At 37.8% G+C, this 28,000-nt stretch overlaps 1 protein-coding gene across 1 annotated transcript in view; it reads left to right on the forward strand.

Annotated features, from left to right (window-relative positions):
• The window catches only part of DHX15 (DEAH-box helicase 15), a 44,413-nt gene extending 23,434 nt beyond the window's left edge, over positions 1–20,979 (forward strand). Inside the window, exons 7-14 of the mRNA XM_066317161.1 lie at positions 3,095–3,181; positions 4,669–4,818; positions 4,978–5,086; positions 6,234–6,425; positions 9,405–9,527; positions 11,713–11,903; positions 19,031–19,200; positions 20,414–20,979. Coding sequence (XP_066173258.1) covers positions 3,095–3,181; positions 4,669–4,818; positions 4,978–5,086; positions 6,234–6,425; positions 9,405–9,527; positions 11,713–11,903; positions 19,031–19,200; positions 20,414–20,531 — 1,140 coding nt within the window. The 3' untranslated portion in view covers positions 20,532–20,979. The remainder of the gene's footprint in view (positions 1–3,094; positions 3,182–4,668; positions 4,819–4,977; positions 5,087–6,233; positions 6,426–9,404; positions 9,528–11,712; positions 11,904–19,030; positions 19,201–20,413) is intronic.
• The last annotated feature ends 7,021 nt before the right edge of the window (positions 20,980–28,000 follow it).

Below are 28,000 nucleotides of genomic sequence, written 5' to 3' on the forward strand. Positions count from 1 at the left end.
CATAGTAGAAGCTATGTGTTGTATTAGAAAGGAGTTATATTAAAGCTTCCTAAAACTAAACTACTGCTCTACAGAACTGGCAGTTACAAAGCTAAGATTTTGAAGGTCAAAGCTGAATCATACTGTGTGCTTTAGGCAGGGTTTGTTCCTTGATTATTTGTTGTTTTTTGTGCAGTACAATGCATGTAGAATACTAGTGACAACTTTCTAGTGTTCTGGAAGAATACATCACTTATTAAATTTAGCAAAATTATCTTCCTTTTCCTGTAGAAGTTGATTGCAAAAAGCATTCAGTCTGAATTCGTGAAACTAATGCTGCAACAAAATTGTGTTTGCAAATTACTTAAATGAATGAAATTGCTTTTATGTAGTAAGTGATAGCTGTGTATTAAATTTTCACTCATGTTGAAAACTCTGCCCTTCAAAATAGGCAGGTTTTGGTTTTCTGCATAAGATAACAAGTGAAGAGCGTAGTTTTTGTAATGTTGAAATGACAGAGCCAGTACTGGTCTCTGAGAGGAAGACACTCTTGGTGTAGCAGCTGTTTTACTACAGGAGTAGTTGTTATGCCCAAAAGATGCCTGCTGTAGGCAAAAGCAGGCACAGCATGGACGCAGCAGGCCTATGAAATTACTTCTCCTCTTTGACCTTTTTGGCTGGAATTTATTAACTATGAGTGAAAGCGCATATGTATTTTAAAAGTTGGTTTAGTTTGAGTTAATCTTAGTGGCTGTGGTTTGTAAAGTTAAACCATGTAGCGCTATGCCTGTCTATTCAAGAAAATGTCTGTTTTCATCCAGTCCTTTGGGGGAGTTGAGCTAGTAGGTGATCTGAACCTTTCAAAGGCTATAATGATCATACCAGTGTAAGTGAAGAGCTTGCAGTAACTGAATAAGTATCTCCTGAGCTTTAACTTTGTGGAGTGAGAGATGCTGGAGGTTGTGTGGCATTTTGCTGTAGTAGTGATGGTAACCGCTGGTATTGATGCAGCTTGACAACTTCACACGTTTTTTGTCCTCTTTGAGCTAAGGAAAGCAGCTATTGTGAGAAGACTTATGATTACAGACAAATACTCTGATGAACTAGTAAAAATGTTTTTTTAATTGAGTAAGATGGTGATGACTTAATGTTTCTATTGTCCTATGTTAAAGGCTCCTTTTCATCTTATCCCTTCTCTTCAAACTGTCTTCTAGTTTCTTTTTCAGCAGTCTTAAGCATTGCTAGTTAATATATATGCGGTATAGATACATTTGTAGATGTAGATACTACATATATTTTTATATTCAAAACAAAGTTTTTAAATTAATCTCAGAAACTGCAAAACTACAGCTAATGCTAATTTTAATTTATTATTTTATACAGTTTTGTGCTAATTTCAATTTTTTGATGTTCAGGTAACTTTGTACTTTGATTTAGACTTGAAAGATACAATTTCTTCAGCTTTTTTAAAATGTCTTCTGTTTTTACAGTCATAAATTGTAATTTTTCAAGCAATGTGACATGGACAAATGATATCTCTATGTGCTACAGAATCCGCTGTCTATGTAACTTTTTTCCTTCTACTTTAGGAAAGTTCTGTATAGATTAAGTGAATTCAGGTACAAATTAAATTGCTGTACCACTGTGGACTAAGCATACTACCGGGATTGAGTTCCTGGTGTTGAAGGGTCCTAATAGAAATCTGTGGTTAAAAGCAGGATAAAAACCTTTTGTCTCTGCTCTGTAATTAGGATCTGAAGAATCTGGGTATGGATGGTTCTGTATATTAGCAGAAACAGGAAAAACAAAAAACTTCTTAAATGAGGTATACTCTAAAGCTAAATGTGGACTGACTGGACTTTTAATTTCAGAGTGTGAGTTTATTTGTATATTTAATGCATTACAATTTTTTATGAAAATGTATTGAGATCTTGCACTGATGTTTGTAGCTGTTACCTCTTGACTAATTTGTGCGGGTTACCTGTGAATGATGTGTACCGTATTTTCTAAGTGGCATGTCATTTTAGAGTGAAACACAGTAATTCCAAATTAATTGTGTTTTCTACCAAAGTACTGCTTGCAAAATACTGTAGTATTTGGGCAAGCTTAGACCTTAAGAAGAGACCAGCTGAGTGTGATAAGTAGCTGACTGGCAAAGTGATCAGCCAGCAGGAAGGGAAATGCGCAGTCACTGCCCTCATTGTAATTCTGAACTAAGTATTAGAGGTCTCTCCAGTTTTAATTGATAAGCAGTGATGGTGGAATGCTCTGAAATTAGGAAGTGAAGGGTAAGCACTTTTGATTAAGTGCTGAACAGCTTTTGGGATTTTTTGAGATGATAATGTGAGTCAGTGTGGTCACTGTTGGGATGTGAGCTAATGGTATCCATAGCCTGTTACACTGCATCTCTGGACATGAAAATTTAAATGGTGGCAAATCAAGCCTCAGAATTCTGATAAGTCACCTTTGCTTTAATTTTTGCATGTGACTTAACCTTCTGAAAGGCTAGTAATGTAACATTAAAGATATGCGAAGGTGTTTGAATGTCTGGTGGTAGAAAATGACAGAGTAGAAATTAAATACGTATTGTTCGTGATTTTAACTGGGATGTGTTGGTAAAAGCTTTATTTTAACCAAATAAAAGAAAATACTGTGCTGGTAATGTATGCAACTTTCAGTATGATATTATCTAACCAGTTTACCCTGTTCAGGCCTTCAGAAAAAGGTAAAAAGCTAGAATGAATAGATGATGTTAAAGGGCTCCAGTATAATTTGTCATTTTGTACCAGTGATGTGAGGAAAAAAAATTAATAGTGGTTTCATAAGTTAATTTTTTGCTTTTTCTCAAGTAACAATTGTTAGGTCGTTAGTAGACACATAAACAGTGAATGAGAATGGCATTCTTTTCACTAAAATTTCCTCTACTAAAAATCATCTACAGGATGATTTCGGATCATCCTGTGAAAGTGTTGCAGCACTGCTCTGGTAGTTACTGATTAAGTGATGGAAAGTTTACTGAAAGTTATTTGTGCAGAGACGAAATTGGAGCCCTTCATCTTCAGGATGAAGTAGTTTCATTTAGTTGTTTGGGTTTTTGTTTTCTTTTTTTTGACAGGTTGTGGTGTCCACTAACATTGCTGAGACATCATTGACAATAGATGGTGTAGTGTTTGTGATTGATCCTGGCTTTGCAAAACAGAAGGTAAGTAATATTTTTTTCTCTTTATAGTAGGAATGTTGATGGAATCAGGTTTGCTCAGGCTACTCTTCCCTTTGCAAACACTGATGGGTGTTTTTCCAGTTGGAATCTTGAACTTGATTGGTTTGGATTTGTTTTGGTTTTAACTTAAAATTTTTTATGGTTTGCAGTTAGTCCAAAAACTTTAGATAGAATAATTTTATTCTGAAAAAGCAAGAAATATGAGAATTTTGTGTTAGACTTGGAGTATAGTTTTTCTAGATACTGTGGGAAGGGTAGTTTTGTATTGTGTGTCTATGCTTGAGGATGCTCAAGTAAAACAAATTGTATTAAAGTAAATAAAAGTGGTTCTAGAAGCCTTGTCTTTTTTTAAGTCACAGTAGAAAACTCCACCAAAATGAGAAGAAATGATCCCTACTGTTTTGTGTCAGTATTTATCATGTACTGTTGCATCCCTGAAGATTGTAATCAAGCTCATATTGTGGATCTTGGATCATAGGGTGTTATGGGGAACTGAAGTAGCTTTCCTACAGTCAACCCAGTAACTACATAAAATATGAATCTCATTGTCTTCATTTGGTTTTTTCACTAAATATAGTTTTCTTTATAACTTGGTTTCTTAGTCTTTTCCTTTAATAGTGGTACACATTGTCTGTCTTTTTAATGTTTGCAAAATGAGACAGGCACACAGGAGAATGTGAGTACAGCCAGCGTGCTTTTATGAGCAAATTTCAATCAGCATTGAGGCTGAACTTTTTTCACAAATTGTTCTTGTTACGGAAGGTATTCCTCCAGTATAAGAACTAAGGTTTCTGTACATACTTTATACTGTATCACAGCAGAAGGGTCTTAAAACATGGACCAAGAATGTCTTGAGCTGGTACTACTGTTTTGTCTACTGCCTTTGTTTTCAGTGTATTCCTTTCCATGAGCCCTATTGAGTTGGCAGGGCTGCTGTTTAGGTATGACTGCAGTGGAAGTTTTACAGTCAATACCAGCAGATATTTTGTACTGTGATAGTCTGCGTGTATCCTTGAAATATACACTTTTATCATCAGCCTGATCTTTACAGTTGCATAAAACCTTAATGTTAGATTTTTCTGATCTCTAGAATATGATTATTCAACCTCGTAGTTATATCAAGACAACATTTTAATGGGATTTTTGAGCATCATGAGTGTTTAGCACTCTGTAGAACAAATTGGACACATTTCTTTTGCCATGAAAATCTTACCTAAAAATACATTTAAGAACAGGGATCCTGGCAGGAGTTGCTGTTAACAGATGAATAAAAAATGCTCTTCTCTAGGCAGTTGTATTTGAAGCTCTCCAGCATCCTTTGTAGCTAGTTTTTTTTCCTTTCAGATGCATATGACTTGTGCAGAAGCTGTGTTTAAAAATAAGTTTAAAGCAGTTTGGATAGTTGTCCTGTCTGTGAACAATGTTTATTCTTTTCCCTTCTGTCCTGCTCTGCCTCCACTTTGTAACAGGTGTACAATCCTCGGATCAGAGTGGAGTCTCTGTTGGTCACTGCCATCAGCAAAGCGTCTGCCCAGCAGCGAGCTGGCCGTGCTGGTCGTACTCGACCAGGCAAGTGCTTCAGGCTTTATACAGAGAAAGCCTACAAAACTGAAATGCAGGTAAGATTGTGGGTTTTACATTGTGTTTGTAAGAATGTCTCATTCAGGTTGTTGAGCGCTGTGCTATTAAATTAGAATTTGAATGCTGCTGTAGTATAAAGTGTCTGGAAGAAGTGTTACAAATTTTCTTTTTTTTTTTTCCCCCCCTCATCCCCCTAGGACAACACATACCCTGAAATTTTGAGGTCTAACTTAGGATCTGTAGTATTACAGCTCAAGAAGCTTGGTATAGATGATTTGGTGCACTTTGATTTTATGGATCCTCCAGGTATCTCTTTCCATCTTTCAAATATTTATTTTTGTGACTACTATATGTAATGGCAACATGGAATTAATTCTCTCATTGAAGTTTTTTTTTTTAAATTGTAATCTGTAAAGAATGTCTTTTGTTTATCTTGAAATTTAGTGTTCTGTGTCATATCCAACTAAGCAAGCTTGTTCTTTCTGTGTAAGAGCTCCTAGTGGAACCAAGGAAGCTGCTAAAAGCCCCTTGCCTTCAGAGAATAAGGCAAAATTCTTGGCATTAGAAAGTCTGTTATTTGAGGTTTTTACTTTTCACCTGCATTACACATTCTAATTGTGCAATCAGTTAACAACTGTTTGTAAATAAAATGGGCTGGCTGGTGTTTTTAAAGCTGAATACATGGTTTGGCTCAAACTGTAGTTTATATGCATCTTCTAAATGTTAAATGTTCATATATGCTTCAGAAATAACTGGGTTATATGGCTAATCAGAAATGTCAGTCAGTTGAAATAAATATAAATCACCTATATAAATAGGTGATTTAGTTGTTTTTTCCCCTAAAATAAAAATCAGATATAGTCTGTAAGTTTCTAAATATTTCTACAGAACAATTAAATTCTTTGTTCTGTGCAAAATATATGATCGTTTAGCAGAAAGACTTTTAGATTTCCTTGTATTTTTCTTTGTGGGTAAATACTGACTGTGAGGAATGCAAGATTAAGAGAACATTCACATTGGCTCTGAAAGACTATAGGTTTCTAGAGTTGACATGGCTGAAATTTTAAGACTATTGATTGATCTATTTAGTATAGAACAAAGGGAAAAGTATCTGCAGGGAGAAGTGATGTTACTGATACTGAATATTTCACAATGCCACTGCTGTCTGAATTTTGAAAAGCAGTAATCTTTGAATATTCAAAGCTTGCGCTTAAGTTTAAAGCTTTTCTAAGTAAGTGTTCCCTCCCTGCCACCCCCATTCATTCATGCTTGGGTGTGTACTGGTGGATTTGGTAACAGTTCTGGATTTGGATGCTAGTGAATGAAGAACAAAAGGAAAAAAAAAAGTAAAGAAAAAAAGGAAAATTATACCTTATGAGTCTGTGCTTCCTTGGTTTTTGCTGATTCAGAGCTGTTTGGTTAGTGTGTGAATTTGCATTTTTTTTTCTTTCAGCTCCTGAAACTCTGATGAGAGCTTTAGAGCTTTTGAATTATCTGGCTGCTTTAAATGATGATGGAGACTTGACTGAGTTGGGATCCATGATGGCTGAATTTCCATTGGATCCACAGCTGGCTAAAATGGTTATTGCAAGCTGTGACTACAACTGTTCTAATGAGGTCCTATCTATTACTGCCATGTTGTCAGGTAATAGCAGGAAAAGAGAAACTAAACAAATTGCAGATCTTCAGTCTGGGGAAAATTTAATTTTCCCACATCAGCAAAATAACATAAATTTATTTTTAATAAAATTAGAACTGCTTTTTAAAACTTCATTTATGGGTTCAGTTATTATGGATTTATGTAGAGATCTTGAAGCTAGTGAGTAGTAATGTTGAAAACCAGTGCTTAAAGTGATCTATGAATTTGCTCCTAACATCAGTTAAAAGTATATATATTTGAATTGTTGGGGGTGGAGAATCAGGCTAGGTTCATAGTCAGGCCCAGAAATGTCATCTCAGCCACCAATTTTTAAGGCAGTAAAATCTCTTTTGTATTGTGCATTCTTCTGCACTTTGGTAAATCAGTCTTCCCAAAGGGATTAGAGTATAATTTATATTAAATCATAATCTTGTACATGACACATTTTTCAGTCATTAAATGGCAGAACTGGAGAACAGTCAGTACTTTCAGAGGGGTAAAAATAAGCTTGGAAGGAAGATGTATCTTTATAAGAATTAACTGAGGTGTACAGTTGTACTCTGCTGCTGTTATGTGAATAGCTGTGTTGGAGCAGAGCTGCTTGCTGAGAGAGCTTAATGAGAGGAAAAGGTTACTAAGCAAACCTTGTATTTAATTTCCCCACAGTGTAGAAGTGACTTTGTTTCATAACTAGAGGTCATAGGACAAGCAGCAGGTTTTAATCTGTTAGGAAAATGGGGGTGTTCTTACTCATTAGTACTTTTTTGTCTTTGGGATGTGGTAATTTACCAGGCTCTCCACAGTGCAGATGTATTGTATCACTGACATGCTTAGCTTGGTTGGATAGGGGGGAAAAAAAAGTTTTGACTAAATGTAAAATCTGTTACTTCAGTTTAGTCTTACACTATATTTATATGAAAGTTTTTAAGAACAAGTTAAAATGTTTGTTTCAGAGTTATGATTGTTCAGACTCAGAGCAGATGGGCAGGGCAGAATCATAATGTTTTTTCTTTAATTAAATAGTAGGCTTAATTGCGGAGGTGGTGGTAGGTTGGTGCCTGTCTTTTCCTTCTCTTCCTCCTTCTCCCCCCAGTATCTACTATAGAACAAATCAGTTTTGTATTTTTGTTCATGGCATTCAACTGATTTGCCTTACTCCTTTTCCAGTTTACCCTTTCCCAGGCCATGATACTTTCTTTGTTTTAAACCACAATTAACGTAATGATGGATAAGTTTTGGGGGAAAAAAACAAAAAATGGATTGAAGCTGGTTAATGTATGGTTCGTAACTGAAACACTACTCTTAAAAACCCATAGCCCTGGTCTTTGTGTGGGCTGTTTCCCAAAGTAAGCACTTTAAACCAGCAGCCTGATAGTATGTTTTGGTGCATTAAGTGCACATAAAGATTGTCAGGTTGTTGATGGCAATCCATGTATTTAGTTTGGACTGAATGGGAAACTAGGTGACAGAAAAGAGCAAAACCAGCATTAAATAAATGAGCAGATTAAATGATTATATTGCATTTTATAAAAGCCATGGCTTCATGCTGTGGTATGGAAAGTACTATTACTTTTCAAAACACTGAGTTAAGACACTGACAGAATAATCTGAATTTTGCTTTTATTAGTATGAGCTAGAAATTAAAATACACTTGAAATTATTTCTTTTTTTAAATGCAGGACACATTATTCAGGGTGTTATTTCACAGCTGCATTTCCCTTTTCTTTAATGCGTTGGTCTTTTTTGATTTGTTACCATGATTCACTGTTACAGTGTGATTTCTTTTTTCTCAAGTTGTATCTGGAATTCAGCTCACAATATCTAGTGGTTTGGTGCTTTTATGCAGATTTAAGAATAAAGAAAAACTACCTAACACTGCACAATGAGAAAACTAATGTAGTCCCAAGCAGCTAGAAAAAGACGAAGACTTTTTAGCATTTAATCATTAATTTTATTGAAATGTAACCTCTTAAAAATTACACCTAGTTACAAACCAAATGGATGTATTTTCTGGTGTAGGTCTTCATAAAGTAAATCACAAAATGGGTGAGGTTGGAAGGAACCACAGTAGGTGACCTGGTGCAACCTCCCTGCTCCAGCAGATCTCTTATAGCTACTTTCAGGATCTTGTGGATTGATACCAGTCTTAAAACATACTACAATGCTGACAGACCATGAATTAAGTTTGCTGCAATACTGTTTATGGTCTTTTCTAGTTGTGTCTGGAAAAGAAATGGTAAAACGTGATTTTTGGATTAAGTGAGATGAATCAGATATATGTAAGATAATACAATGATAGTGAAAACTCATCATGTTGCATTTTTTGATACATACATTTTGATATTTTTTATTTGAAGTAGTGCCAAAGGACGGTTTAACCTTCCACCACTACCGCTACCATCACAGCCTGTAGACTTAATATCTTCATTCACATGTTTCTGTATACCAGTGCTGATAGCAATACCATGTGGGAAGAGACTTGACTGGTGTGTCCTGTCTAGTAACAGACTTGGAATAATCAAACCTCAAGCTGGTTTAGATGGTGCTAGTACACTACAGTTTCAGAACTATTTACTTTGTCTATAGGGGCTTTCTGAAGAAGCAAGTTTGCAATTAAAGTGTTTCATTCTATGGGATACTAGCTCCTGGTAGAGCTATCAGCACTGGATTTGAGCTAAGATGTGTTCAGCCTTTCAGTCTGTGTAGGTAACCTTGATGGCCTTCAGACTAGAGATTTTGATGCATACATATAATTCTATTAAAATAATCAGGTACTCTGTAGCTTTGAAACCCTCTTGTCTTACAGATGTGGTTAGGTGTTGATGTACCAAATCAAGGTAGTAAACAGTCCAAGATGCAGTTGGAGGCCATCCTGCCCTGCCCTATGCTCTGTGAACTGACCTAGCTAGGCCTTGTTCCTCTATCTGTGAATGCGTGACTCATCGATATGGGCGTTTGTGTTGGGCCCATACCAACCTTGTTTAGTCCCACAGTGTTTTGTTCGCCCCACGGAAGCAAAGAAAGCAGCAGATGAAGCCAAGATGAGGTTTGCCCACATAGATGGAGATCATTTGACGTTGCTGAATGTCTACCATGCTTTCAAGCAGAGTAAGTCTGTGTCTGTTCTGATAAAATTATTTGTTATGCTTTGTGCTCCCAACTTCTGTTTCTGGGTTCCAAGGACACTCAAAAGGCTTAGGGTTTGTTATTTAAGTGATGCTTTTTTTTGGGGGGGGGGGTGTCAGAAAAACCAAAAAAATTACCCAAACAATCTTGTAATAAACTGATGAGCATGCAAACAAGCCAGGCTTTTAAATCAATGCTGAGTAACCTTGGACAGAAGGAAGCAAGTGTTCCTGTAATTAAGAAATATTGCATGTTTATCTAACATTAATTATAAAAAAAAATCTGCATAATTGCTTAGTGATTTTTCAGGGACAGCAGTGCAGAAAAGACTGAGAATTTGGGGAAGAGTATCTTCCTAGAACAAACGCCTTTTTAATTCTAACTTCATAATATGGTTAGGAATTCTGTAGTAAGGCTTTGGAATAGATTGAGGCAAAGGGATGATGCATCAACAAGAAGTAACAGAACTGTGTGATACATATATTTCAATTATATAATTTTTGTGGATGAAGTTTAGAGTAAATGTATGATCCTGTTCAACATAGCTAAAGTATATTTTAGCAGCTTAAAGAAGATACGAATGAACAGGTGAAGCTAGGAATTATCTTGAAAAATGAGAAAGTGACCCACTTTTTTAACAGTGACTTACATTGGTGGCACATAAAAAGATTGCTATATAAACTGCCAGCCATGTAAACTTAGGTGCCCTAGTTATACTTTGCTGTTAGCAAACAAAAACCTAGCAGTCTTTTTACCCTGAGTAAAAGAAGTGTAGCTTAAACCCCTTTCTGTTAAGAGGTTTGATTTAGAAATTTTGTATTGAAACCTTCTAACACTGTCATTATGTGACAATCCAAAATAAGTGCAAAAGTACAAACAAATACATTGAGTTTACAATACAAACAGTAGCTGAGAAACTTCTTAAACATTGATAAATAAGACATGTGTTGCTTGTTTTTTTTTTTCTCCTGTTAGCTTTTTCATTAGTAGGATCCAGAATATCTGGCAGATAATTTGTGCATGTTTCTGGAAACCATTGCTTTAATACTCGGGTTACTGAGGGACAGAATTATTTCAGGAATCATCTTGTGAAATTGTGAATTGACTTCTGGAATCAAGACAAAATGTTACTACTGTTTGTATCTAGAACAATATAAAATATTTATGGTTTATCTGTGATACCTTGTTCAGTTGACTCAGGAAGTACTATGCTATGATACTATGCAGTAGAATAGAATCATAACTGTACAACAGTTTCATTCATACTTCATTTAAGATTTATTCTGTAAGGTAAAGCGCAACGAAGAACTTGGACTTAGCTCGACTTCCATAACCTTCATTCTTTTCAGTGCAAATTAAGAATAGTCCCTTCTTTCTGAGAGTTACCTTAAGCTTTAATTTTCAAGGCTGGCTTTGTTGGATTATTAAACTGACAAAGATTGAAAGAACATTACTTGAAAAGTCAGAGAATTGCTAGGGAGAACTGGGTTTCTTGATGTGAAACATGCAGGTGTTCATACTGACAGAATGGCTGAGGCTTGCTGTTTCATCAGATTTCTCAGAGCTATCAGTGGTATGAACAGTTAAGAGTACATAGTTCTGTACAGTGGCAGTATTTACCAGTCACATTTACTTAAAGTGCGGTGAGGCGTGTCACACTTAAAACAGACTGTATAGCTCTTAGCTGTTACTTGAGTGCTTAATTTAAGTAGAGTTTCATTTCTCAAATACAGCGTAATTATGTACAGTTGTCTTGTATGTTCATTGCATGCTGCAGTTAAAGGCTGTGCAGTGCTCTTGACATCACGTTGAGTTTTACACTTCAGGTTTGGAGAAGATGGTTTTTCTAGTTGCAGGATGGGATTTTTGAAGTGTCCAAAATTTAATGGTGTGGTATTTCGGTAAAACAGTGATTGTGTGTGTTAGATTGAGAAGGGGGGGGGGAAAAAACCCCCTGCTTTTCTTCTGTCCTGACCATGTGCTTCCTGAATAGAAAAGTTTTGGGAAGTTACCTTAGTGCAAGAAATCAACTGAATAAATAACCAAGGGCTGTTGCCATTTATAAAAGTTTATGGATATTTTTTTCTGGTTCATGTGACTGGTGAATCAGTTAGTCACTATTTTATTTACTCGTTCTAATTTTGATTCATGTTTTCTAATGTTGCAGATCATGAGTCGGTTCAGTGGTGTTATGACAACTTCATTAACTACAGGTCCCTGATGTCTGCAGACAATGTACGCCAACAGCTGTCACGAATCATGGATAGATTTAATCTGCCTCGTAGAAGCACAGATTTTACCAGCCGAGACTATTACATCAACATAAGAAAGGCATTAGTTACTGGGTATTTCATGCAGGTACGTGTTTACTAAAGCTTAATAAATGCTACATAAATTACATGTGGCTAACTGTACTCCATGTGGTCTTTGTCAGGTTGCTAGATGATGACTCAAGAAGCACATTCTTCAGTCAAATAGAAAAAAGTTGTAGGCAATCTTACCAGTTATTTGTAATCTGATACCAAAAAGGGAGGTATAGTGGTATATACATACGAAAAATACATGATCTTTACAGAAAGATTTGTTTTTGTTTTGTATATTTTTACATGTTTATATTTTACTATTCAATTACATGAATCAGATACTGGAGTACTGGAGCGCTTCTGTAATCTCAAGATGTATACTGTTTGGATGCTATGGAAGCCAGTCTCCAGTGCTGCCACATGCATGCTTTGCATTTCAGGTTATGCATGCTCCAAGCTAGAATGCAGGCTGCTTGGGGGTTTGTCTGTTATTTTTTTGTTTGGTTTTGGTTTGGTGTGGATTTTTTTTTTTTTCTCTTAGTCCCATCCTGCTGTGTTTTTTTCTCTTCAGCCTTCATCCTTATCACTGCTAGAGTCTCTTTGCTAGCTCTTGCAGATACAAACTGAGTCTTCATCCTCATGGACTCTGAACTGTTATAATGCTTTTTATAGCAAAAAAGCATTTGATGTCTCTAACATTTCTGCTAGGGCCTAATACCTCGTTTATGGAGAGCACAATCTTGTTATCTTTAAGAGGCTGACCAGTGCCCATAGCATTTCCTAATTTTTCCCTTGGGGTGCACTCTGGAGATGTTTAAACACAAACACTTGCCAGTTGGTCAGTGCTGTGCAGGTGAAGATGGCATGGGCCTGACAAGCGCTGCTCTTAGGTGCCCGAGCTGGGGCACAGACTTGGGCACCCTGTCCTTACACTGCCCCTGCCAAGTGCTGTCTCCAGGGCTCAGCCAGCCACTCTGCAGCAGAAACATGTTCCTGGGTTTTCAGAATACAGAAATACCAATGTCAGCAATGGCATTTCAGTGTAATGCAAATGGGAGATTAAGGCTGTTGGCTGCTTTTAAATAATTAAATGGTTCTAAAGCCTTCCTTGCTGTAACCTTTCAGACAAGTAGGCTGTAACTGTGTTCAGTCCTTGAATTTGGGACATGTTTTCTGCATATTTCTTGGCAAATGCTTCAGAGCACATTCCCACCTACACCGTTAATTCTGTAAATGTTTTGAAAGGCAAAGAACAGTTCTGCCCAGCATTCTGTTTTGGGCTCCAGACAGGTCTGAGTGCCACAGCTGCACTTCTGTTTGGCACTATACCCCATGCCTTCTTTCACTTAATTGGACCTGTGAGGAGGCCATGTACTTGAAAGTTGGAGTGCTCTCAGTTTATTTTATGTTACTCAGAGTGAAACTCTTCCTCTAATTGGTGTTTTCCTATTAGAAAACATCTATTCCGTGCATGGGGAGCTGTACCAGTGTTGGTACAAGTAGATTCTGTCTCTGTGTCTTAGGAGTTAAAGATCTGACTTGGTATTTTTGCTGTGAATAGTGAGTAGGCTCATGCAGATGAAAATTAAAGCCTGTCCAGAAGTCTCCTTGGGCTTCCATGGTCAGTAGGTTGTTTACTGCTTCTCTCAGCCAAAATGCCTAATTGAATTTTTGGGGTGTATCAAGTGATAGCTATAGCAGACCTGTTGAAACTATTTGGAGTGGAAGCCATTTCAGCCGTTACTCCTGCTTCAAAGTGTTTCAGTCTATTTTAGTTTTTCTTCAACTCTTTAAACCTCCAAGATATTGTAGTACCTATTTGACCTTGACTCTGAACCTTCTTTGATGAATTCCACATTTCTTTAAGAAATCTTCACTAGAAAAAATATTTAAATACTCAAATGTTATTTACCAGCAGCTGAAGTACATTAAATTTAAAGTCTCTATACACATTATTCCCTCTCCAAGCTAATATTCAGGCTGTAACATTTGGGGGCTCTTGTTCAGAAAACCTTAGTAATGAAATGCACACATCATCCTTTGTCCTCTTAGTACAGAACATGTGTGGAATTCCAAGTGTGGGCACCTGTGAAATGTGTGCATGTACTGTGGATAGATTCTGCATGTAAAGTACTGAGGTCTGTGGTCAACACGTGGCAGAAGTTTATTCTTCAAACTTTCTAAATTGCAAAAGGCAGTGTGAAGTGGAAAAGGCAGTAGCAGCCATTGTCTTGAAATACTTCTCATTTACTGCATTGTTTGTGCTTTGGTAATTGCCTACTGTCCTAAGACCAGTCATAAAATTTCACTGTAGAGTTTTCTGTACTAATCAAGACCTGTGGTCAGACAGTAGAGGCTTGTACTGACTAGTACTAGTACTGGTTGTGTAATCAGTACTAAGTACTCTGTTTTTACCTGCCTTCAGTTGTGTGTCAGAGACAGATAAATGTGGAATTTCTGCTGGTGATGAGTCATCTCTTCACCCTTCATATTTAAATGCAAATTTGAACTCCAGTAAATCTGCCATAGACAAGCAAAGTGAAAAGTGAAATAATTTAAAACTGTCAACAGTTCTGTGTATAGTAAAACTTCTGGAAAGATAGATATTGACAAGAAGTTAAATGTCTTTTAAAATTTTTGTGCTGTCTCAGATTTCTTCTATTTCTTATAATGCAAAACTTTTAAAAGTAACTTTCTGTATCACACATCAGAATATGCAAAGGATATGTAAAATACAGCACGAGTGATCTTTGCAAAAAGGGAAGTACTGATTTCTCAGTTATTTTGTTCTGAACCTAGCCTGTCTCAGAAAGGGAAAGGAATTGTCATATTGTACAAATGTAATATATTGGTAATTTAGTAATAAAGTTCCAGAACTAAATATACTACTTCTCTTACGTAACTAAGCATACTTTATAGAAAAATCTGAATAGGATAAATAAAGCTTAGTGTTAGCTGGGGATCAAGTAAGTCACAAGAATAGGTAACCCCTTAACAGAGGCTTATCCCTGATATCTATTGAAAACTAAGCTTAGAATCTTTTAAAGTATAAATATTAGCTGCAGTAACTGTAGTTAAGACTAAGCAAAAAATAATTACACTACAAAAGTAAGTGAAGAAGATGATTTGGAAAAGGCAAGCAAATGACACAATATCTTAAGGATGGGTCATCTTCCTCTTACTGATTTTGTTTTTTATCAGTTGTCAAAAGCAATGTAGGTTTTTATCTTTTTATTTTCAATCTAGTATTAAAGACAGAACAAGAACTGATAGTTGAAAATTTAAATCAGAATTTAAAGGTGGAAGCAAGCCCTCTGTGTTTCAAATCAAAGAATGGGTCAGGTTGGAAGGGACCACAGTTGGATTATCTGGTTCAGCCTCCCTGTTCAAACAGAGTCATCCTAGAGAACCTGGCACAGGATTTTATTAAGACAGTTCTGGAATATCTCCAGTGAGAGAAACCACAAGCTCTCTGGGCAGTCTCTTCCAGTGCTCTGTCACTGTTCAGTAAAGAAGTTGTTCCTCATGTTCAAATGGAATTTTGAACCATTTTTATCTGTTGCTTCTTGTGCTATTGCTTGGCACCACAGAAAAGAGCCTGGCTCCTTCCTCCTGCCACCCTCCCTTCAGATACTGATAGGCACTGAGGAAGTTTCTGTCTTTGAGGCTGAACAGGAGCTCAGCCTTTCCTTGTAACAGAGATGCTCCAGTCCCTTCATCATTTTCTTAGCCCTTCTGTGGATGTGCTCCAGGAGCTTTTTCTCTCCCTTGTACTGAGGAGCCCAGGTCTGAAGACTCCAGACGGACTTCACTAGGGTTGAGTAGAGGGGCAGGATCACCTCCCTCATCCTTAAGGCAGTGCTCTTCCTAATGCACCCCGAGGTACCATTGACTCTCTCAGCTAGAAAGGTTGGAATCTTTCTTGGGACATGTGATTTAGTCAAACACAGAGGATACACTTCAATGACCAATACTGTACAGGAAGTAAGATGTCAGATGACTTGCCTTCTAATTAAAATTTCATTCGATGCTGCTCAGTCTTTGGTGCTTATTTCTTGTATGGAATTATGTATATTTTGAAGTCTTTACATAATCAAGCTCCTATAATAATAGAATGGTAATAAAATAAACCTATGGCACAAAGGTGCTCACTGGTGCATTTAACAGTATTCATTTTGCTCTTTAAAAATGCAGAAGAGTAGTGTAAAACTTTTTAATAGATTCAGAAACACTCTTGCGTGTGCTGCAAGCAGAAATTTTTGAAATCCAGGCAACTGCCAGGGTTCCTTTGGTGCGTGCTAGCCTTCTTTTGTCAGAAAGAACAAGGACTAGTCATTTTTCTAAACTGTCTGTCAAGACTAGCATGCCACAATGTATAGCCTTGAATCTAAAAAGGCTGGATCTTATGATACTATTCCTGATTTTGACCTTGCAAGTGCATTTGCGTTTAGTGTTAATGTTTGAAGACCCTTGACTTTGCCCTCTAGGTTCAATGACATGATAGCTAATAAATAAGCACAAACATACACTAAAATTTCAGAGGAAGATGTGTAATTCTTGATAAAATTGTGATAAGAGCTTGAAGTGAAACATTTTCTTCTGGTGGTATGTGCCAATGTTTCCATTTGGGTTTGTCATGTTCATAACAATGTTATAATTATCTCTAAATCATCAGCCATGTGGGCTTTCTGGGGCTGCAGAATAATCTGCTGCAGAGATACATGGGCTGGCTTGGCATTTGCCCATTCTTTTAGAGTCATGTTCAGCCTAATTCTTTGGTGATCTCAGGGTTCAGGTGTGTTCTGTAGTGTCTTGCTTGCTACCACTACTCCTCCTCAAAAAATGACCCCATTTCCTGGATGCACTTTGTACAATCCTGTGGTTTCTGCAGAAGCTCATGCTGTCTGTACTCGGAAAAACATCACAGAATGGTTGAGGTGAAAGGGCCCTCTGGAGGACACCTGGTCCAACTGCCCCTGTGTTTTCAGACACTGGTATTGCTTACAAGCCAGGGTTTCAGAGGATTGATATAAGCTGCCTCCCATTTGTCCTTGTTTGCTCCCTTATGTCAACCTTGGTGCCTGCCTGAGCTCATTCTAAATTCTTTCAGCTCAGTGACCTGGCAGACCACTTACACAGTGGAAACAAGAATGGGGCTTGGTCAGCTGTGCTCTGGAATAGTGCAGACCAGGAATGAGCAGGAAAATGTAGCAGCTGGCAGATCACTGTGGCTTGCTCTGGAGCCATAGCTTCACTATGTATTTCCCTAAAGAGTTGCCATCGCTGACCCTGACATTCTTTTCCAAGGTGTGTGCCAACAAGCACACACTGTAGAGACATCTAAAGAGGAAATACCGCAGCTCACTGTTACCTTGGGACTGAAGCCAGTCACAGTAGTATGCAACCACCTCGAGGTGGCTTGTCCCTGGTATCAATGGTCTAAGGAAATATTTTCTTTGGAATTGGGGTTATTCCAATTCTTGTCCTTCCGTGGAAATTAAGACCTAACCGTCTGTTTCTGTAGCATTTATTTTTCTTTGAGTATGCTTCAGAATTACACAAAATCAACAAGAAACATAACTCTACCATTACAAATTACATGGAAAAGGAAAACTGTATTTGGGAAAGGTAGAGTATAAGACATTATTCTTTTAGTACATATGAGTGAGACTGAGGTGTTAAAGGTAAATTGTATTGAATTTTAACAGCACACTTTCCTAGAACAAAACCTACATAGTGCATTGTTCTGTCCTTTTCTAGGAAGAACTAGAAGAGGTAAAACAGATACTTTTGTATGCATGTGTAATTCTGATCTGAAAAATAAAACTGATTTTTAAACAGAACTTCCTTTGAAAAAAGTCATAATCACACAGCAAGGTGTGCTGTGTTTGTGGTAGGCATGTGACAGATGAGTGTCTAGTCTGGTCTGGTTTGCACCTATATTGTTATTTAATCCTACAGGTGTTGTATTGAGTTTAATAAAATTAGGCCTGAATCATTGCAGACTGTTGGTCTCCATTTAAAGGAACCTCTTCTGGTTTGCCATACTTGAAATAAAGTGTTCTCTCTCAAATCTTGTGTGACAAAATTTGCAAACCATTGAAATACTTTGTTCTACTCATAAAGCATGTTCTGGATATTAATGTCATAATGTTTTAAAGAGAAGCACACTCCAAGTAAGTAATTTCTTAGTAAAGAGATAATCTGGCTTAAAACTTGAGGTAGCTATTGCTTTAGAAGACCTCGGGTTTTAATCTAATAGGTGGAATTTGCTCTTGACTTGGCAAAGAAAATGGTGAAATACACCTAGGAATTCAAGGAAACAAGGAAGTATGCAGTCTATATTAAAGGAAAACAGCTAATAATCTTACTAAAAATGTCTTTGATGTCTTTCAGCCATTGCTCAGCCTGTTCAAGCTTTTTACTCTATGTGTATGTATATATTAAAAAAATAAGATGATGTTATTTTCAATAACTGTTATCAAAGGGTTAATTTTGGTTACTTTTCCTGTTAGATTAGCTGTTAGTACAGAGGATATAATTTTAAGGATAACTGTCTGCTTTACCAAATCTTAATGAGCTAGGTATCGGAGCATCTTGGCAGGGCAGGCATTATTCCCTTTTATAAAGCAAGAAGCTTAGTCAGAGGGAGGTTAATTGATTTTCACCAAGGTCACAGCACAAGTGTGTCGCTGAACCTACATTTTCCAGCTCTGAAACTCATGCTGTAGTGAGACCTCTCTCATAAAAGGATAACATTGTGGCTTACTGGTCCCACAGTGGCTACTGCAAATTAAATACTTGAAGCAGACGTCTGTAGTAAACCACAGCTGACTTTGTGTGATGTTGCAAACCTGCCCAGTATATATTTCCTTCCAGTACTTCGTGTGCAGTGCCTCTGTTCTAATAATGATTATTTTCTTTGGGTGATAATTATTTTTGTATGTTGCTTGAATTGTGTATTAGAATATACACATACCATGGTAGTTAGCAAAAACATCTGGCATCTTGATTGTGCCTATAAAAAACCATGAATACTTGAAGTGGTCAAGTAATGTGCCAAATTTAGATGAGGTTTGAAAGTTGGGTTAGTATGTTTTGTGTAGAACATTTAACAATCAGCTTGAAATTGCTTCATTTACAAATTGCCTGTGTTAATGAAAAAAATGTCTTTTTATTTAGGTGGCGCATTTGGAGCGAACAGGGCATTACTTAACAGTGAAAGATAACCAGGTGGTGCAGTTGCATCCCTCCACTGTTCTTGATCACAAACCAGAATGGGTGCTGTATAATGAGTTTGTCCTTACAACGAAGAATTACATCCGGACATGTACAGACATCAAGCCAGAATGGTAAGTCAGAGTCTTGTAACAGTCATGATCTACTCTAGAGTTACTGGGGTTTTTTTCCCCTTTTTTTTAAGTTGAAGTAATTATTCTCACTTTTCCTGAAGTGAGAAAGTAGTTTTACAGAAATGGTTTGAGGAATGGCAATGATATGGACATGAAGTCTTGTAGATGACTAAAGGTTTTCTTTATGACTACTTGTGCCTGTTTGTGTGTTTTGTGTTCAGACCTCTGATGCCTGATGCAGTGCACAGCTTGACTTAGAGCAGTTACTTCAGTTGCCCTGGAGGTGCTTTGGAGGGTTTGGGGGGTACCTCCTAACACCTATTTGCATACCTGAGTTAGGAGATACCAGTTCTTCAGTATCAGGGCTTCTGTTCTCAAGATCTAGGACTAGTTCTGTTCTATTTTACCGGAAGTCTGTGAACAGCATTTCATGCTTTCTTAAAATTTTAAGGAAAGAGATGATAATAGTGGTATAACTTGCCATGTCATCATACTTACTCATCAACTAAGTGTGTCAAGGAAATCAGAAGCCTGAATCTGCAGGCAAGCAGAGATCTGAAGCATCTTGCCTGTCTTTAAGGTTGTACTTTAACTACCAGGTTGTAGTAAACTTCGGGGACACAGGACGCTCTTCTGTTGCTGTAATTTTACTGTTGTGCAGGAAGAGTTTAAAGATTCATAAGCTAGGAAACACAGCATATATATTTATATTGTCTGTAGTATCTTAATGGAAAATGTGTTTGAATCCCTGCTTAGAAATCTTGTTTCAACAAACAGTGTCTAACCTAAAGCAGGATCCTATGGCTGTGGTTGTATTTTTAAGTTTAACACAGCTAAGGCTGAACTGTACTCTTGACACAAGTGGATGTTTGCACAGACTTCTGTGGCTGTTGGACTCTGACATTAAGCAGAGGCTCAGGCAGTATGGATTACCCTGGCAGATACTGAAGCAGCAGCAAGAGTCTATAAGGGGCACGTGGTCAGACAGGAGCATCTCGTGAGATTCGTGTGTGGTTTTTGCTTTAGACTTGGACACTTGGTCAGGGTGGCACTGCCATTTTAAGCGTGTGCATGTCTGTAAATTCAGGTTAGTCTTAGAATTGCTGAATGAGCTGAGAATAGTGGATAACCTTTGTTTCCTTCAGTCGTAGAATTTCTGTAAGATGCATCTTAAAGTTTGAGTATCAGTAACAAGCTTTTCCTTTTTTGACAGGCTGGTGAAAATTGCCCCTCAATATTATGACATGAGCAATTTTCCACAGTGCGAAGCAAAGAGACAGTTGGATCGCATCATTGCCAAACTTCAGTCCAAGGAATACTCACAGTACTGAATTTATGCTTTGAACTGAAGTTATTCAGAGGACAGCTTTAAGAGATGAAAGGATTCAAAGTTCAAGTTGTGCTCTTCACTTTGGTTCAATAATGGCCTTTATTTGAAAGCTTTTTAATTTTTCTTTACAGTAAATATTCCATTCTGATTTCATAAATTAAACATTTATGCCTCCCTTTTGTGTTGACACTGTAGCTCATACTGGAAAAGCTAATCAATGTTTTGCAGTTTATTGAAAGTAGTTCTATATATAACAATGTTATAAGCATTTCTTTAGAAATGGTTGAAAATGCTTCTAAAAATGTGATTATCGACCATGGTATGCATGATCGTTGTAATTGTTGACATTCCTTTTAGAAGTTGTGAAATGTTACAACTTGTGCTTCTGTAGACACAATCTTCGGCTTCAGTACAAGGGTACTGACTTCAATAAAGTCTATTTATACTAATTTTGTGCCACAGTATGTCAGTATTTCTATTGTTTTGATTGAAATATGAGAAGCCCATTTAGTCTCCCATTAAACTGCTGTTTGATTGACATGGCAGTAGTTTAATATTTTAATATTAAAAGTACAGATGTTTAAGCAGCACAGTGATATAATATGATGCATACAATGTTGATCCCTTGCAAACTTGTTAAAATTATTTAGGAAAACTCAAAATGCATGCAGATGTGTTAGGAGAACGCTTTCTTCCAACATAGCTCTGAATATTTCTCAGACAGAACTGTAGTAGCGTGTCCTATGAAGTGAAGTGTGTGTGGCCAGGTAGAGATTACCCTGCTGGACAATGATCAGGTACTGTTTAGGATCAACACAAACAATAGCTTAAATGTCGATCTGTCGATCAAATCACACTGCACCATTGGCATTTTGTAGAGATTTTTTGTGAAATATGACTTGACAGCATAATCCCATGAGGAATTTCTAGTAAAATTTGATCACAGGCCTGGAGCAGCTCTCTCTGGAGGACAGGCTGAGAAAGTTGGTATTGTTCAGCCTGGGAAAAAGGAGGAGGAGATCTTATTGTGGCCTTAAAATACCTCTAGAGGTTTTAGAAGAATGAATGAGGATTCTTACCAGGACCTGTGGTAAAAACTTTTACCAGTGACAGGACAAGGGGCAGTGGTTTTACTCTGGTAGAGGAGAGATTGAGATTGGCATAAGGAAGAAATTTGTCACTGTGAAGGTGATGAGGCACTGCAGCAGATTGTTCAGGGAAGTTATGGGTGCCAATCCCTAGGAGTTCCAGATCAAGTGGGATTGGGCTTTGAGCAGCCTGGTCTGGTGGAAGGTGTCCTTCGCCGTGGCAGGAGGGTTGGAACCAGATGATCGTTAAGGTCTGGTTGAACTCGAGCCATTCAGTGGTTTAATATATATGATCAGATTTCTGGTTTTCCCTCCACCTGAAATACACTGAGCTTTGGTCCTTCCGGCAAAGAGCAGCTGGATCAGCTCTTGCTGAAACTGGTTCCCTTAGGAAGAGAGCTGTGCTGTGCTGCTGTCATGCTGTAAAGGCTGAAGCAAAAATAGGTTACATTTGCAGAGCTGGTAACTAACCTCAGACTAATTTTAAGCTCTGATGTTTGGGGTATCCTTTCCTATTTAAATCATAGCAGTGGGGAATAAAATTACTTGGAATAATTTGAGGATTTTCTTCCAGTTCCAACTTTTTTATTAATTGCTACTTACATGGTGAGGAGTAGAGAAGTTTTGAAAATTTTGTTAGCAACTAAAATAGTAATTGTAAAGATAAAAATGTCAGAAGATTAACATTTGAGTGGATTTATAATATGCAGTGGCAATTGGGAGTCTGTCTCAGGTTTGCTGAGTGAAAGGGAATGTGAGATGAGTCGGGACTTTCCTACCCTACCAAACCATTTTCAGTAGGAAGAAAGGAAAGCGCTTTACTGCATAAAATGTCAAACTGGACTGTGTTTTCTGACTGCAGTTAGAAGTGGTTTCAAATAAAACCGGGATTCTGAACTTCTTAAGCAACTGGATTTCAAACTAGTATTTCTGAATGTGCAAATGTAGTTTTTGCAAATTGCTGCTCTAGGATGACTCAGGCTGGATATGTGGGATTTCCTGATAACTTGCTTATCCTCTGTGTGTGGTGAGCAGCGGGGGCTGCTTTGTGCAATGCTGAAAACCAGCAGCTCCCCAGGTAAGAATTGCTCTGGTATTTGTGTGCATCCTTCAGCTGAACGGTGTAGAACCACCTTCTGCGTGACTTTCCCTAGGTCTGGCAAGGGCCACAGACAGTTCTCTGCATGAAACACCTTAGAGACCCCAGAACCAGCTGGCATCAGCTGTTGTAGCTTGGATCCTTGGGGATGGGGGAGCAGATGGCTATGGCTGTGAGCAGAACTTGACACAGGAAATAATTTGGCTTGTTTTTGGTGGTTTTCTTTTCCTTTGAATTGTCATACTCACAAGCTCAGCTTGGGCTGTGACAGCTGACCAGTGCTCACTCTGCTCTGCCTTTGCTACCAGCAATGCAAATACTACTGGCCAAACTCGTATCCTCTGACAGCTGTGCAACCCTGCCACCTTCCAATTAAGCTGGTGACACCTGGGCTTAATTGGGAGGCTGGTGGTGTCCCTGCTGTCACTGGGGACAGAGCAGGCCGGGTGGCCCCACCCCTCCTGTGAGCAGTGGGAAACAACTTTCCTGCTGGGATGCTGATGGAATCTGGAGGATAGTGCTTTAGGAAGATGTGGAAGCCTTGACACCTGAGGAACTTACTGCATTTGATACTTGCATGACACTTGTGTATTCCTGAAAAACACCCCCATTTATTGAAGAACTGACAAAGCACTTGAAATACTTGAGTTTAGGACTAAAGCCTTTTCGTATAGGGGATAGTGTGTGCTGTGTGTGGAATTACTCCTTTGCTAAGAACTGAGTAGTGGAGAACAGTCCTGGGGTCAGAGTGGCTTTGTGCAGTCTGTTCTCTGCCCAGTACTGATCTCAACTGAGGCCATTCAAGGATTCAGGGCAGAAACACAGATGCACTTAAATCACTGTGGGGATACCTTAGGGTTACTGCAAATCTCACTTTTGATGTAATTTTAGAGCCAAATAGCAGTGGGAGGGAGCCAGGTGTCTAAGGAGTCACTGTCTATCTCTGAAGGAGTAATGACGGGGACAGCAGGGCTTCTTGAAGTAGGATGTTTCCTGACTCCTACCTGGAAACTATCTGGAGCCACCTCCTTAGCTACTGCTGTCTCAGGGGTACAGCAGATACATGCAGAGGAACTTGGGTTTGAGAGTAGCTCGGGGTTTTTGTAAGTTCAGTGTTGAAAGGTAAAATCTTGTTTCCTTTTTTTTCTGATGGGGAAAAATGTCAAAAAGGTTACCTTTTTTGGCACAAAAGGAGACCAAGGAGGAGGCATAGGAATTAGACTGCTTTATTTTTGAGAGTAGGGAGGTTACTGCCTTCCTCTTAAACCTGTTAAAAATACTCAGAACTCAGAAGTATACTTGTATACTTAGGCAGAATGCAGTAAATAAGGGGGGAAAATTGGAAATCGAGAGTTTGCTGCTGTCAAATAGAAATTCAGATTCTGTTTTGTTCCATGAAAAGCCACAACAGACTACAAGACACTGGGGCTCTTTCTGTTGGTCTGTGGAGCGAGGGTTCCCAAATAAAGTACAGAGCTGCCCCCAGCAGCTGCAGCATTTGCTGTTCTGCTGTGTTCCCTGCCTTACTGAAGCCACTTTAGAGTCTTCAGACTGCTAGCCAAGGGGGTGTATATGTGTTTTGGAGTAGGGAGGAACTGCTCCTTAGGACTAACTGGTTATCTGCTTTGGAACAATCGAAAAGGAAAAGTGATGTGTTGTTTACTTAGAGTGATCCTTTTATCAGAGGCATTCTGATGCTTTTTGAAAATACTTGGTTTGTATATAATAAACTGTTTATAGAGTGGGACTTCTGAAAATACAGAATATGGATTAGATGACAGGAAAACAGTACTAAGTGAAAGTATATTTTTTGAAAAGAGGAAGTCTTCCATCTTAATTGTGCTGCTGTGTAATACCTCAGAGCAGTAAAGGGCTAGTATCAGTGTGAGCTAATAACTGTATTTAGGTTTGGTAGACACAGAAGTAGTTACTAATGGCTAAGTACATGTGGTTAGGTATATATCTTCATTATGGAGATACAAAGAAGTGACCAGTTAATACTGTGTTTAGCACTTAGAATTTTTGTCAGGGAATAGAATAAATGGTGCCTCCATGCTTTGCCATGTCCTGATGTCATAAAAGCCTCTGAAGTCTTGCTTTTGGGAGATCTGTATGTACTGCAGTGCTGAAGACAGATGCTGACATTCCTTTAGGGTTTACAGGAATGTCTTCATTCTTAGTACCTGTGCCCATTCATAGAAGGTAGAGAGCAGCTGGCATGGGCCAGCCGTGGTTGGTATGTTCTGTATCACTTTGGTCAGTTTTGTCTGATCACCACCTCCCTTTTTGGATCAGGGCTTGTGACACAGCATTGTTTTGTGACATGTAACTTGCAGCCTGCACTGCTACACAGTGCATGCTGGAAACTGCTTATTATTTGCCATAAGAAACGCAGCTTAAAGCAAAAATGCTGACATTAGCTTTCACTATTGTCGTGATTTCATTGGACAAGATACTGTAGCAGAAGTCAAAAGGCAAAGAGTTTTCTTTCCATCCAGTCCAGCTACCGTTATTAATTTGTAATCAGATTGCTCTAGTTCATTTCTGATAACGTATAGCAATAAAAAGCCATAGCACATCATGACAGTAGAAAGCAGAGAGTTATGTTCTAAAGTACACAAATTTATTCACTAACTGTAGTTTGTGAAGATTAGACATGTATCTTGGTTTTAGAACAGCTGAGGGTTTTAATAACGTATTTTACTATTAGAAGTATAATCTTACTCTGGTAGTTTGTTGACCTTTCCAAATTATTTAACTTACTCTGGTAGTTTATTGACCTAAATTTAATTTCATGATTATGTATGTGACATTAGATTTATGTGAAGCAGAGGGAAAAATGATCTACTTGGTCTGCCTAGTTCATTTTTCTACTAGCACCTCTGACACTGGTAGCTTTGTTTTGAGGGGATGTATGCTCCCTGGAGCTCTTCCTAGAATTGGGCATTGGTTCCCAGTAATAGAAATGTCTCATATTTTTAAGCTCAAAACAGGCAGTTTTAAAACAAGAATGAAACCATTATGAGAGCATTTGCCCCTCTCTTCACTTTTCCTTTCACAAATGACAAGCTTGGTCTGCCTCTTAATTGGCACTGATGCGTTTGAGATAAGTGGTTGGCATCAAGGAGATCCAGGCTTCCACTACCAAGGGATTAAACTAAATATGGTAACAGCAGTAAAATAACATTCCTGTAGAAGCGATAACAAGACTAGTTCTGCTGATTGTAGGTGTTTGATCTTGCAGTTTCAACTCGAATATAGTGGTTTCTCAGGAACACTGAATGTATGTTGGACAGATGATAAAATAATTTTCATTTGTGTACATCTCAGCTCTGAGTGGTTCTTCCAGCTGTGAAAGCTATGCAGTAGTTTTGTTGTATAGGAAAATAAAACAGCACAAATTAATGCTGATAATAAATACTTCTTGTGGCTTTAAACGTGTTATTTTGGGTTGGTCTTATTCCTTTAGCTAAAGTAGGCCTCTTGCCTTCCATTTGAATTCAGTGTTTATTTTGTGAGCCTATTCCATTAATGTTCCCAGCCTCATTGCTTCCAGCAGCATAAACAATAAACACTGAGAGCATCAGCCCTTACCGGGCTCCGTTGAGTGGAGGCCTACTGGTGGATGTATTTCCTGAATGCTTTGTCTATTTAAATATTCAGCTCTGCAGTCAAACCACTTCTACTTATATTAGTTTTAACCTCAGAAATACCAACCCTTTCAGCTTTTTAAAGATTCCAGTGTTTACCATCAAAATTCTTGTACTACTTTAAAGACACACAGACTTAATTTGACCTTTCAAACCTTGAAATGGTATCTTTGAGGTTGTTTCATTTTGCATGTTGAATTACAAGCAACTGATAGGCCTTTACTGTGACAGGGATAGTATAGTTCTTTTAAAGAAATTAATGGCCTTTAAACCCTTCCCTAAAGACTTAAAATTTGTACAGAAAGGCTTACAGTTTGTACAGCAGCAGCAGGTTTGAAGCAGTGTGAGTCACGACATGTTTCTCTTCAGCAGCTGTCCAAGAGGGCATTGACTGCTTTGTTCCAATGTGCTATTGGTTATACAATATAATGGAAGTAAACTCAAATTGCTGCTACTTCTACATACTTTAAACAAATAATTTGATTAAGAGCAGAAAACAAATATAAAATTTGGCAAGAATTTAAAATTCCAGTCTTGATGTTCACAATATGTACCCTGTTCATTGCAAACTGACATTTAATATTCTGTAAATTTATGGACAGTGAACAGTTTCTCCTTGTAAGCAAACCAGTGTTAAAGTGTTTTTGCTCTCAAGCTCCTTGCTGGACTTGCTGCTATATAAATCCAAACACTACTCAAATGTCTGTTCTCTACATTCTCAAGCATTGTCGAATACAAGGTTGAACAGTAATGTGGTTCTGACTCTTCTGCAGCCTACAGAAATAGTGCTTGTTTCTGGTGGAGAATTATGGAAGGAAAAGTGAATAGGAAAATATCACTTTGAGATCTCATTCATAATCACATTTGTTCTTCACAAAATAATTGCCTCTAATGGATATTATTTTTGCAAGTAAAGTTTAAGGATCCAAATGTTTGTAGTCTAATGACTTGATATGAGACTTAATGTTTAGCTCTCTCATTAGGTACAGTGAGGTCTCAGAAATTAATTTGCTTTTATTTTTAGCAAACTAATTTGATCATAAAAACAGCTCTATAAATACTGGGTTTTCTAGACTCAGATCTTGCTAAATGAGGAACAAAGTCGATAGCAAATCTTTGTTCTTACTACTTAAAAAACTTAAAACATTAAAAAACCTGCTATAAGAAAAACAGTTTATTCTTTCCCTTGATTTTGGCTAATATGTGAAGAAAAGGACATGTGCTTACAAGCTGCAAAACCGTTTCTGGTACAAATGTGTGCCTAGGTTTTCTGACAAGGTTTGTTTTTCTTAATTGGCTTGAATATGATGTCACTGAAGAAATCCAAACTTAGTGTTCTGTCAAAACCCTTTGAAATATCTATCAATTATTTCTGAGGCTTTGCTGCCTCTTTGTGGTATTTCTTGTGTAAAAATTCTCTATTGATCAAAGCTTTCCTTGGGATTGTGCAAAAGACAGTTCAGTGCAATTTCCCCAAGTTCTACCACGTGTGGCTGGGAGTCTGTCTTCCTCCCTCCTCCACGTTCCTTCCCATGTGACAGAGCGTATAGTGCCAAAGGAGTAGCTAAATATTGTTTGAATCTGTAATACAGTTTGTGATGGGAAAGTGCCACTGCTGTATCAATGAGCTTTG

Source organism: Sylvia atricapilla, chromosome 4, assembly GCF_009819655.1.
Source record: "Sylvia atricapilla isolate bSylAtr1 chromosome 4, bSylAtr1.pri, whole genome shotgun sequence".
Lineage (NCBI taxonomy): Eukaryota > Metazoa > Chordata > Aves > Passeriformes > Sylviidae > Sylvia > Sylvia atricapilla.